The sequence below is a fragment of the Danio rerio genome, chromosome 11, assembly GCF_049306965.1.
Source record: "Danio rerio strain Tuebingen ecotype United States chromosome 11, GRCz12tu, whole genome shotgun sequence".
In the NCBI taxonomy this organism is placed as follows: domain Eukaryota; kingdom Metazoa; phylum Chordata; class Actinopteri; order Cypriniformes; family Danionidae; genus Danio; species Danio rerio.
Window position 1 is genome coordinate 19,858,191 of NC_133186.1, and position 12,740 is coordinate 19,870,930.

Genomic DNA, 12,740 nt, shown 5'->3' on the forward strand with positions numbered 1-12,740 from the left:
TATTTTAAATAGCTTCATTTTAATTTTATTCAAATACAAAACAAATGTTTTCAAATAATAATAAAAAAAACAACTTTAAAATAAAAGATTTCATTAAATACTTTCACTCCAGAACTTAAAACCCATATGCTTTTCAGCAATGTTTGCTACAGACACTTAAAACTGATAAAAAAATAATAAAATACTTTACGAGATGAAGCAATACTGAAGTGCAACAGAGTCAGGAATCCCTTTACATTTTACACTTACAAAATCATGATATTCACTGGCTGCAGACAGAGAAATAACTGACACTGTAATAAATATGAAGCTGAGGTCGTCTCTTTTGCATTAATGTGTTAAAAAGTGAAATAAAATGCTGTTATTTAAGGCAAAACACTGGTGGCGAGCAGGAAAAAATTAATAGTTATATAAGCGATAGGTTACATTAGTATATTAAAAATGCAAATGTGGCGTTTTTACATTTCTATCACAAAAATCAGAAAATTATTAACATCTGGTTCAAAAATTCTTGTTTCATTTTTCTTTTTTAAAGTAATTTTTAACAACATAAGGTTTTTAAAGATGCAGATTTTGCTAATCTCTTTTTATCACTCCATTAAATGTAGTTTTAAAAGATTTTAAGCTGCAGTAGGTGATTATCTTCAGAAACATTTTTTTGTTGTGCTGGCTGAAAGACACTTCACATTCCAATAATAATGATTAAAGTAAGTGATCTAAATGTATTTATATGTATTTTATTATTCTGGATAAGACATAAGACTTCTTTCATTAAATGTGTCAGGCCGACAATTCCCATAATTCTGATAAGTAGCCCAAACTGTCTGTCAACAAATGTAGATTTGCACAACTGCACATCCCTGTTAAGCAGATAAAAAATCTCTGACAGAAGTAAAAACCAAAAACTGAATCAAAACTTTTTAAAATTCTGAATCAATATTGGAGTTACTTTTGCACACTGAAGGAAAGATTTCTGTTAGACGGGTAACTTTATGTTTTAAAACTATTTTAGTCATGCAAAGCTGATATAGATTTGGTTGTTAAGAATGGGTTATATGCATGGAAGTGTTGTTCAGCCACTGAAATATTCCAGTGATTGATGTGACTATTTTCAATTTCATAAGGAACCTTTTACAGTATCGATAACGTTGATTTTTAATCAGTTTAACAACAAAACATAAGTCATTCATTCATTTTCTTTTCGGCTCAGTCCCTTTATTAATCCAGGGTCGCCACAGCGGAATGAACCGCCAACTTATCCAGCAAGTTTTTGCACCATGCTACTCAGAATATTCAGTCTGAAATAGCATGTAAGTATGGCTTAGTAATAAGTGTAATTCCTACACCCTGCCAACCAACCACTAAGCATACAGTAGTTGTTTTAGGACAAAGGGCATGAGGGAGTGATACCAGTGATCCTTGCGGATGCCTGCATGAAATATTGCACATTATGACATGTGTTGCTTGCTACACAACTGAAACGTGCAAGATTTAATACCATTTTTTGTTCGGAATTGTAGTATTAGTCTTTGTTTTTAAATATATTATGCTAACAGATAGACTTTTGCCAGATCACCTACTGCACATTTCAATAACACATTTTATATAATCAGCCAAATTGTGCAAGAATATTGTCACCTTGGAATTTTAAGGTTCTATCTGCGTTCTGGATGATTTTAAGATATTGAGCTTCAAAGTTTTTGCATTCCATAGCAAACAGTCTGTGTGTAACATTTGTTTTTAAATAAAAAGTCTTAAAATGTAAACCTATAAAAAAAAAAAAACATCCCTTAATGTAAATGTGTTCTCATTTAATAAGAATATGTCAGAAACTCAATTTTGACAAAAACATCAGATAGAACCTTATAATTAAAAGGTGATGATATATAAGACCAAATACAAATTCCTCTGTGAAAACCACCAGAATATTGATATTGATAAAACTGAAATTGGCATATGTAAGAGCTGCTGAGGTAGGGATTTATAGCTTAGAACAGAGGTAAAAAAAAAACATTTTGAGAAAACTGTCTTTAAAATACAGTATATACTAATATTAAAATCTGAAGACAAAAATGAATTTTTGTGTATCCAGTGTATTTTAGTTTTCAGTCCACTAGACTGGAAAAAAAACACTTTATGTAAAGCCAAAACTTACAGAAGTAGTATAAAATATGTTTTGCCCGCAGTGTCTTGCCTTAAAAATGCTACCAAACAGACTCTAAACTAAACTCTCAAAGCCTGATCGCTAGATTTTTAGGAAAAAACTGATCTCTAAAGTATCTTACAAACTTGTATTGATCTGCAGACCTGAGGTTTGCTCATGCAGTCAGAAACAAATCATAAAGCTGCTCTCAGATCAATTTTTAAAAGTGTAGTCTCTAAATAAAAGAACATATATTTAGGCAACATATAGACTCATTCTAAAAAGGTACAGCTTTAGGCATTTCTGGAGATCGCGATTTATGTAGCCATGAGTACAGTTGGCTGCATTTCGTCTAAAATGAACAATACGAGGGGGTATAATACTGTTCATTTTCGCACTTACTAGCTGACAGCTTACCTCTGTATGGACGACTTTTCCCACTGTTACAAAATTGTCATTTAATGGTCAAACGGTGCTTTTAAAAACACTAAGGGAAGAAGGAGGGTGGGTCAGTTAGTCATTCAGTCAACAGCCTCTAGTGGCACTCGTGAGAGAAATTTGAGATCTCAAAAAGCCTACACATCAGCCTCTGGTGGACTCGTGGAAAAAAAACTGAAAAACTTACTTCCTGGGTTGTATTTAAGGGCTCTCCAGAAATGTATATAGTGGTACATTTTCAGAAAGAGTCTGGGTTGACTTTAGGAGAGGACTGTTAGACCACACAAAACATCCAAGAAGTAAGTCTGCAATTGAGATGGGAGTCTTTTGGAAAAACTCCTGAGCTCCTCCATGAGCAGAAGAGGAGCAGAAACTGCACATGTGTTTTTGTTTTTTTCTGAAATGTAATTGTGCTTTGACTTCTGAGCGGTCAGCTTTTCATGAGCTACATTAACAGCAGTGCAGTGAGTTTGCAGGAGTGTGTTCATCCTCATATCTTACGCTCTACAGTTCTTCTCGACTTTGTTTAGCTCTCCAGTCCGGGTGTCGAGTCACATGTTCAGCTGCTAGAAGAACTAAACGCATGAACTCCTCCACGTCAAAAGTGTAGTTGGTGAACTTAGGATGTTCTCCAAGAGTAGGGTGATGACCCTGTTAAAAAAAATAGACAAATAAAAAGACATATGTGAATATTATTACATTATTTTTATTAAATTAAAATCATAAACTAAGTACTATAACTTCAGATAACAATGTCCACATACGTTTACAATGACTATATATTATACATATTAAATACAATTATTAAATAAATATTCCATAATTTTAGATATGATACATTTATATATATATATATATATATATATATATATATATATATATATATATATATATATATATATATATATATATATATATATATTAGCGCTGTCAAAATTAACGCGTTAACGCATGCGATTAATTTTAAATAATTAACACGTTAAAAAAAATTAACACAATTAACGCATTTCAGGTTTTTTTTACTTCCTGTTGTGGTGGACGTGATTTCAACATGCAATAAATGTGGATAAGACCAAGGAAGCACTTTTTGACGGCAAGTTCCAGTATAAAACAATTAGTTGCATCACAAGTTATCTAGAGTTTCATGCAATTTCGGGTGTTTCATTTTTAACTTTCGACATCTCTGTAAGTTGATACCGCATGGCGAACAGAAAGAAAATCCTCCACCTTTCGTGACTCGGTGTTCCTTTAAGGTAAGGTTCCTTTTAAGGCTACACTGTAGAATTTTAATAAGAGTATTATCTTAATCATATTAAAATCGGAGTATAGGTGTCTTATGTAAATGTACTCAGAACGTCTGGTGAAGTCGCGAGCTGTCAAAGACAGGGCATTAATCTGCCTTTCAGCATGAGCCCTCCAAGTTTAGCGTGTTTCCTCATTAAACGCAACAAAAGCGTATGCTTCGCGTTGTTTTGTCAGAATCCTTGTGAAATACAGTAATACTTTAGGACGCTTAGTTTAGGACGCTTAGCAAATTTGATGACCGTGATCATGCGTGTTGAATCTGAGGGGAGTTGCTTCAGTATGGAAGGCCGTTGGGGCCAAAACGTCTGCAGCGCGTTGTGTGTGTCTGTGTGTGTGTCTGTGTCAGGTCCGTTGAGGGGTGTCAGGGGTGGAGTAAGCGACGTATCTGAGTAGGGGCGAGAAGGGTGTGCAATGTATTTAACGACCGGTTTGCAAGAAATTATCATTCATTTGCGGACATTTGGGAGTCTCTGTGCACTTGCGGGATACTCCTAGTCTTAGCAACTGGATGAATGTAAAAGAGGATTAAGCAAAATTGCTTCTTCTCTAAAATTAATGTTCTCAATTCACAGCAATAAAACTTTACAATGAGTACAACAGTTTGTATTCTATAGTTTATTATTATAATTTTTCATTTTCCATATCTGCAATTCCTGTATTTTGGCATTTTTTTGCAGTCCACTTAGAATCCAACATGGAAATCAATGTTTTCTTTATTGACATTGATTGTTTTGAAATTTAAATGTCATTAACATGCCTGTGTTTTAATTTCTGTAATAAATATGGCCGTCAAGCAGAATCTTGATGGTTTATTGTGGGTATGTTGTTTACATGAAGAAATCTGTGTTACAAGTTAAAACAAAAATTCTATTAAACAATTATATTTTGAATTTAAATATTTTTTTCTAGCGTTTACATTAATTTTACATTTAAATAGGCAAAATTACAAGTTTCAGTATTTTAAATGCGATTTTTATATGAATGATAATTTTTTTTAAAAAGGTGCGATTAATAAGTTAATATATATATATATATATATATATATATATATATATATATATATATATATATATATATATATATATTTAATTAAACTCCTATTATATAATGTATTTATTACATTCTTTAAAATTTACTAACAGGATAGGTTACAACACTAATAATGTAATATAACATAATTATAGGTGGGCATAGATTTTTTTTTTTTTTTATCTAGATGAATCTCACTGTAATCTTGGAATTAATCTAGATAAACCAAGATTAAAATGGCTCATTTAAATTCTGCCGAAGGCATTTAGAATATGTGTGCTACCCAAATAATGACTAAAAGTAAGTCTTTGAGAACGGGTTACTCAAGCGAGGTGGCGCATTAGACCACGAGCTCATCTCCTGTTTCCAAAATGCATCACAACATTATTAAAGGAAACACCGCAATCCAGCTATTACCGTCATGTAAAAGTTTTCGCCATATTTTTCGACAAGATCTATACATGCAGCTCTCAGTGAAGGAACGAGCGCACGCACACACACACACACACACACATCGTGAAATGCGGAAGTTTTTTTCTTTTCATTTGGTGTGCGTAATTAAATCCCAAAACACTCTCAGTCCTTACTTTGTATTTGCGTTGAATACACCAGTTTTGTCACAGGGGCATGAATGAAATGTTCATAAGTGAAGGAGAAAAAAAAACACTCGGTCCATTTTATTTGTGCGTTTTACTCAAACTAATAAACTCTAGAGGTGCCTGTTTCGACGTGGAGCTAACATTAATCAGATTCACTCTAGTGAACTCTAAAAAGTGCTCCAGTTTCCCCCACAGTCCAAAGACATGCGGTACAGGTTAATTGGGTAGGCTAAATTGTACGTAGTGTATGTGTGTGAATGATTGTGTGTGGATGTTTCCAAGAGATGGGTTGTGGCTGGAAAGGCATCCTCTGCATAAAAACGTGCCTGATAAGTTGGCGGTTCATTCTGCTGTGGCAACCCTGGATTAATAAAGGGACTAAGCCTAAAAGAAAATGAATGGATGAATGAATAATATTATATAATAAAAATCCCAGTACTGGGTTACAGCTGGAAGGGCATGCACTATGTAAAATATATGCTGGATAAGTTGGTGGTTTATTCTGCTGTGGTGACCCCTGATTAGTAAAGGGACTAAGCCTAAATAATATAATATAATATAATATAATATAATATAATATAATATAATATAATATAATATAATATAATATAATTATACAATAAATGTATATACTTTAAAATATGCTTATTTTATTTTTATTATCTTATTTTATAATTACTATAAATGCCTTATTTACAGTAGAACAAATATGAAATATAAATAATATGTATTCTATTTCCCATTATTATTATTATTATTATTATTATTATTATAATGATTATTATTGTTAAATTGTTGTGGAATTTGTGGACTATGTAGTAGAATTTAATTATAACATAACATAACATAAATGATTCTACAATGATACACATAAATCCATTTAAGTTAATTTTATTATAAAAATCCTATTATAAGTAACAATAACAAAACAACATGACAAAAGTCTTAACAAATATTTGTATGTTACTTTAACTCATTACAATGAGTTAATCAGGTTTCAACTAAATGTTTTTAGTTGTAAGAAGTTTACCTTAAAATTTGAAGAAGTCAGTTTGACTGATGTTGAGTTGAGATGACTAGAAAAGTTTAGGCAGCAATATTTTTTTTACAGTGTACGATGTAATATACATCACTGCACATATGTATGAACTGGTTCAGCTCAAGAGTGTGTTTGTTTATGTGGTTTATAATAATAAAAATTGTATAATGACAAGTGTATGTTGGGTTTAGGGTCAGGGCAAGGATATATAAGTGTCCTTTAGTATAAAACACATTATGCCTACGGGGAGACCTTGTAAACCAAATATAAAAGTGTGTGTGTGTGTGTGTGTGTGTGTGTGTGTGTGTGTGTGTGTGTGTGTGTGTGTGTGTGTGTGTGTTTGTGTGTGTCTGTGTCTGTTAGTGTGTGCTCTCTTTACCTTATCCTGTGGGAACACTTTGTCCCTTTTCTGCCAAGTCATGTACTGGACTCCCCTCAGTCGGGCCAGATCACGGTAGCAGCTCTCATCCTGACAGTTGTACCTGCGGAATACAGCAAGAGGGATGTTTTATGTCCCAAACTTAGCAGGCAGTGGCCCACAAAGCCTCCGCAGACTCACTTTGATGGATAACTGTTTAATTAGGCTGTATTTCACTGTCACACTCACACACAGACACAGTCAGACGCTTTCCTCCTCCATAACACACACACACACTAAAAAGTACAGAAGCTTGACTGCATCCGCATGAGTGTCTGGTGGATGCATAACATGACATGAGTGTCAGACACACAGATGCATCCTGGGAAATATGTCTTAACACATTCAGATAGGTGTCGCGAAAAAATGAAATTGACATGTGTTTATTTATTAGTAGTGAACTAGAGTTAAGAAAACATTTTTAAAGGTGATGCAATAAAATGTAAGAGATGATGCAGGGACCTGATCAACAATAGTGCCTGTATAGATATTAATAATCTTACAAAAGATTATAAACAAGTACAATGTTAAAAAAAAAATCACAGTTTGTCACGCCAGCAATCAAAATGTATCAGCCATCTGATAGACCAGATTTCAGTCATATTGTAATACTAGGTTTATGTTGAGCAAGCGCACAAAAGAGACCACAAAAAGCTGCCATTTACTTGCTCAAAACATGATCTTTTGCAAGCAGAATTTTGATTGCATGCACACCAAGTCATTTCACACGGTCAAAACATCATCTTTTGCACACAGAATTTTAATGCATGCTCAAGTCATTTTAAACAAAAAACATTTTTTGCACACAGAACTTGTGCTCAGCATGTCATTTTGCACGCTCAAAACATGATCTTTTGAAAACAGAATTGTTATTGTGTGTTCAACAAGTCATTCTGCCCGGTCAAAACATGATTTTTTGCACACAGAATTGTTAATGCATGCTCAGCAAGTAATTTTGCATGGTCAAAACATAATCTTTTGCATGCAGAATTATGAGTGCAGCAAGTCATTTTGCACCCTCAAAACATGATCATTGGCACACAGAATTGTTATTGCATGCCAAACAAGTCATTTTGCACACTCAAATTATGATCTTTCTCATGTAGAGTTGTTAATGTGTGCAACAAGCCAGTTTACACACTCAAAACATGATCTTTTTGCACAGAGAACTGTCACAAATATGACTCTCTAAGTTTTTTTTTTCCTTCTGTTGAAAACAAAAGAAGTTATTTTGAAGAATGCTGGTTGCTGCACCCATTTATCCACTTGCAAAGTATTTTTTCCAGCAACCTGGAAAGAAATAAACTCAAAGGATTAAAACCACATGAGGAATAACATTGCAAAAAATGGGAGATGTGAGTGTAACAGTAAGCATAGAAAACAATATAAATGCAGCACACAAATTTAGGCCCAAATGTAATGGTTTTAAAAAGATAGCTGACCAAAAATTAGAATTTAATCACACTTTAATCAACCTCAAGTGGTTACAAACCTTTCTAAGTTTTTTCTTCTGTTGAACACAAAAGAAAAAATTTGAAGAATAATAGAAACCGGTGTCCAATGACATACATAGTTAAAATAAATAAATACTCAAGTAAGCAATAAAGGATTTCCAACATTCTTTACAATATCTTTGTGTTCAACAGAAGAAAGATCAAGTATGGATCAAGTAAAAATTGAGTAAAAGATAACTGAATTATTATTTTTGGGTGAATCCTGTACAATAAAACAGTCTCTACAGTAAAACTCAATAAACGTGAACAAGTATTACCACTGCAGCTCTGTCATATACTATATAAAGACTGCATATTTACACCACGTACAATTCAAAAATGACGGCCCAGTCAGGAAGAAAGAGGAGGTGGGTCAGTCCGGCTCCGTGCATCCCAATAAAGATATCAGAGTTGTGTGTGACGTGGATCTGCTCCAGAAAAGGCATCTCCCTATAAATACACACCAGCTTTCAGTCACACAAACTGCAAACTCAAAAGAAATCGATCCATTTAAAGCCAGTAAAGACGGAATAACTCACTTGTATTTGTAATCCACCAGCTTGACCTCAAATAAAGGCACAGTCTTCAGGGCATTGATAAGCTGCACACACACACACACACACATGTACACACAGCAGGGATTCAGAGGGTGATTAACGAGACCTCACACTAGTGTGGACAGAGGCCAAGTAAATCGAGGACTTTTTATCAAGCAGGGTCTCCGGCAAATAAAGAGTTTAAATGGTCAGTTTAAGGAAGCAGAATGATAAATCAATGAGATTCACCTCCTGCTGGTTTATTATCCGACGGTACTCTGTGCTTCTTGCCAACAGAGTGACACGAACCTGGCCCTGCTGACAGAGCACAACAACATTACAGATTACATACATTTTTCAACACATTTTGGGATCTCGGTGTAAAACTTTAAGTTGTATATTTTTCATCAAGTCAAAATGGATTTAGACACTTACTGTTAATGTACTGTTTTGATCTATATAATGATGAAGTGTCCATAATATGTGATGATAAACTGAGCTGTCCGATTATGAAGACAACGTGATGTAATAAATTGTGCAACAGTGCCATCTAGTGGACAATAATATTAGAGCGATGGTTTACTATAACATATACTGACTGTACTGTACATAAGGTTGAAGACATTATTTGCACAAATTTCCCCCAAGGGAAATTTGACAAGGAAAATCCACAGACAAGGAAAACCAGCTATTATATCTTCCTTTTGGAGATGGAATTTAATTTGGCTTTTAAATTTCAAAAAGTGCTAAGATCAATATTATTAGCACCCTTAAAATGTTTGTTTCTTCCATGGCTAAAGAACAAGTCTGCTGTCCAATGACAGTTAATCTAAGTAACCTAAAATAGTTAATCTTTAAATTAAAATTTAAGTTAAATACTAGTATCCTGTAAAAAAAGGTTCTAGTAAAATATTATGTATTGCAAAGACTAAATTATTTTTATAATTCCATAAAACTATTATGTTTAAACATTTTTTGAAAAAAAAATCTCTCTATTAATCAGCACTATTTAGTCCCTTTATTAATCTGTGGTCACCACAGCAGAACGAACCGACAACTTATCTAGCATATGTTTTACGCAACAGATGCCCTTCCAGCTGCAACCCATCTCTGGGAAACATCCATACACACTCATTCACACTCATCCACTATGGACAATTTAGCCAACCCAATTCACCTGTACCGCATGTCTTTGGACTGTGGGGAAAACCGGAGCACCCGCAGGAAACCCACGCAAACGCGGGGAAAACATGCAAACTCCACACAGAAACACCAACTGACCCAGCCAAGGTTCGAATCTTCTTTCCGTTAAACAAATTTTGGGGAAAATAAACGGGGGCTAAAATTACAGGGGGGCTAATAATTCTGACTTCATCTCTGTGTGTGTGTGTGTGTGTGTGTGTGTGTGTGTGTGTGTGTGTGTGTGTGTGTGTGTGTGTGTGTGTGTGTCTGTGTTTACTTTGGGTCCATCTTGTGGGACACTGAGTCGATGAAGGACATGCTGAGAAAAGGCCCTGAACAGCCCCTCACTGTGGCAGTCAGAGATCTGTTAAACAGCGCACACACACACACACACACAAACACGCACGCACACACGCACACAAACACACCTGTCAGTTAAAGCTTCTCCACATGTCATTTGCACACAGAGAATCATTAATAGAGGGCTGATTTGAGTGACAGCACCAGATGAGCTCAATCTCACACAATGCAAATATTCTACATCTGCAGATGTCGCTTAACATAGACTGATGACTGCAGATGAGATGAACACATGCGGAATGATAAAAATAAGTCCTGTGTGCAAGAAAGGCATGTAAAGAGTAACACACATACAAGAGGAGTGTTGTAGAAAAGGCCATATCGCATTCTTGGAAGGAGAGAGAAAAACGCATCTCTGAAACAAACCTGTGAACAACACAAAATTTCGATTAGACAGAAGTTTGCTGTAAGTGTAGAGTAAAGTGGAGCAGAAATTGTTTACCCTTTTGGAGTCTAAGTTTTTGAGGTGAATGATGTCATAGTCGGTGAAGGCTCGCCACGTTTCACTGAAGAGGTCTCCATATCCATATACACTCTGATAGACAAAAAACATTACATTATTATTATTTAAAAAGTAAAAGTATTTAAAACTGAATTTAGACTAGGTGTTCTGAAATTACCGGAAGTGTCAAAATCCAAAATGAACAAAACATTTTAAATTTAATTTACTTTTAAAACATTTAAATATTTAAAAAAGACAATATTTAATATATTCTCAATAATCAATAGAAAAATGTTTAATAGCTATTACAGCAATAAAGCGCTTCCTATAACTGCTGACCAGCTATTTGCATGTCTCCAGTGGTATTTGTGCCCATTTATCTTTAGTGATGAGCTCCAACTTTTTTTAGATTGAAGGGTCTCCTTGCCATCACCCTGATCCCTCCATAGATTCTCAATTGGATTTAAGTCAGGACTCTGGCTGGACCACAGCAAAATGTTAATGTTTTGTCTGCTAATCATTTCTTCACCACTCTAGCTGTTTGTTTTTGGGTCGTTGTCATGCCCAAATGTTTAGCAATGTTCAGGCTTGACTATATACCATATGATAAATTAGTAAAACCAATTTTTGTTCATGATTTAGCATATATATATATATATATATATATATATATATATATATATATATATATATATATATATATATATATATATATATATATATATATATATATATAACGAAAGACAAGCAATTACCATTATAAAAATAGCAGGCCTCTCCTTAACTTGTTTGTATTCTAATCTGTTTATTTTTAATCCCTTCTAATCTACTATCAAAAAAAAAACAATCCAAGAGGACTGTTTAAATATTAGACACCATGTTAGTGAGCTGCAAACCTTACTAGAGGGTTAATCCCTTAATTTCCTCACCTTCAGGTCATCCAAAATCTAGATGTTTTTTGTCCTCTGTGATTCATTTAATCTAAGTGACTGTGAGAGTCAAATAAAGATTTACAGGCAAAACTAAATTTATACATGTGACGGAATGATACATGTATCAAGAAGGTGCTCCCAAAGCTGTGAATTAAAGTTAACAATAATGTTGCAAATAATTTTCTTTGTTCAGGAGACCGCAATGTATCATCAGGAGGAGGTAGAAGTATTTATTTAGTTTTGCCTGTATAAATAGTACTTTTTTGAATCTTAAAGTGCTGTTAGCCTTTGACTTGCATCTAAAAAATCAATAGGAATTCAGCTAAAGATCTTCTTCTTGAAGAGATAGTTCACCCAAAACTGAAAACTGTCATGCTTTTATTCACCCTTTACTTTACTGTTTCCTTCTTCCGTTAAACACAAAAGAAAATATTTTAAAAAATGGAAAGTTGTAACCATTTATTTCCATGGTATTTGGTTTTCCTAGTATGAAAGTCACCGATTACAAGTTTCTAACATTTTTCAAAATATCTTTTGTGAAAAAAATGAAAACTCAAAAAGGTCTGAAACCACTTGAGGTTTGATACAAAGTATACCAGCTGTACTATTACAAGTTGAAAGTCTTTAGCAAAACAATTGTTGACATTTGCATGATATTGTCCAGCCTCTCCTCACTATGATTGGATGGTTAGCTCAAAAATTACACTGATGGGTGCTGCATTTTTTTGCCCACTCAGCGCCTCGCTGCACTGCAGGCACTCAAAAAAGTGTGATGCTACCATTGACAACAACAGAAAATAAGATAAAAAAAGAAAACAAATGCT

The 12,740-nt window shown here is 34.1% G+C and overlaps 1 protein-coding gene across 2 annotated transcripts in view; it reads right to left on the reverse strand.

Annotated features, from left to right (window-relative positions):
• eogt (EGF domain-specific O-linked N-acetylglucosamine (GlcNAc) transferase) overlaps positions 1–12,740 on the reverse strand; it is a 31,619-nt gene continuing 18,879 nt past the window's right edge. The window contains exons 9-16 of one of the 2 annotated variants that reach the window (XM_005155821.6): positions 10,985–11,077; positions 10,837–10,908; positions 10,460–10,546; positions 9,250–9,315; positions 9,004–9,065; positions 8,795–8,914; positions 6,933–7,035; positions 1–3,232 (exon numbers count right to left, since the gene is read on the reverse strand). In XM_005155821.6, the coding sequence (XP_005155878.3) occupies positions 3,086–3,232; positions 6,933–7,035; positions 8,795–8,914; positions 9,004–9,065; positions 9,250–9,315; positions 10,460–10,546; positions 10,837–10,908; positions 10,985–11,077 (750 nt within the window). In that variant the 3' untranslated portion in view covers positions 1–3,085. Of the gene's footprint in view, positions 3,233–6,932; positions 7,036–8,794; positions 8,915–9,003; positions 9,066–9,249; positions 9,319–10,459; positions 10,547–10,836; positions 10,909–10,984; positions 11,078–12,740 lie in introns of both variants that reach the window. The other variant, XM_005155820.6, reaches the window with a different exon arrangement.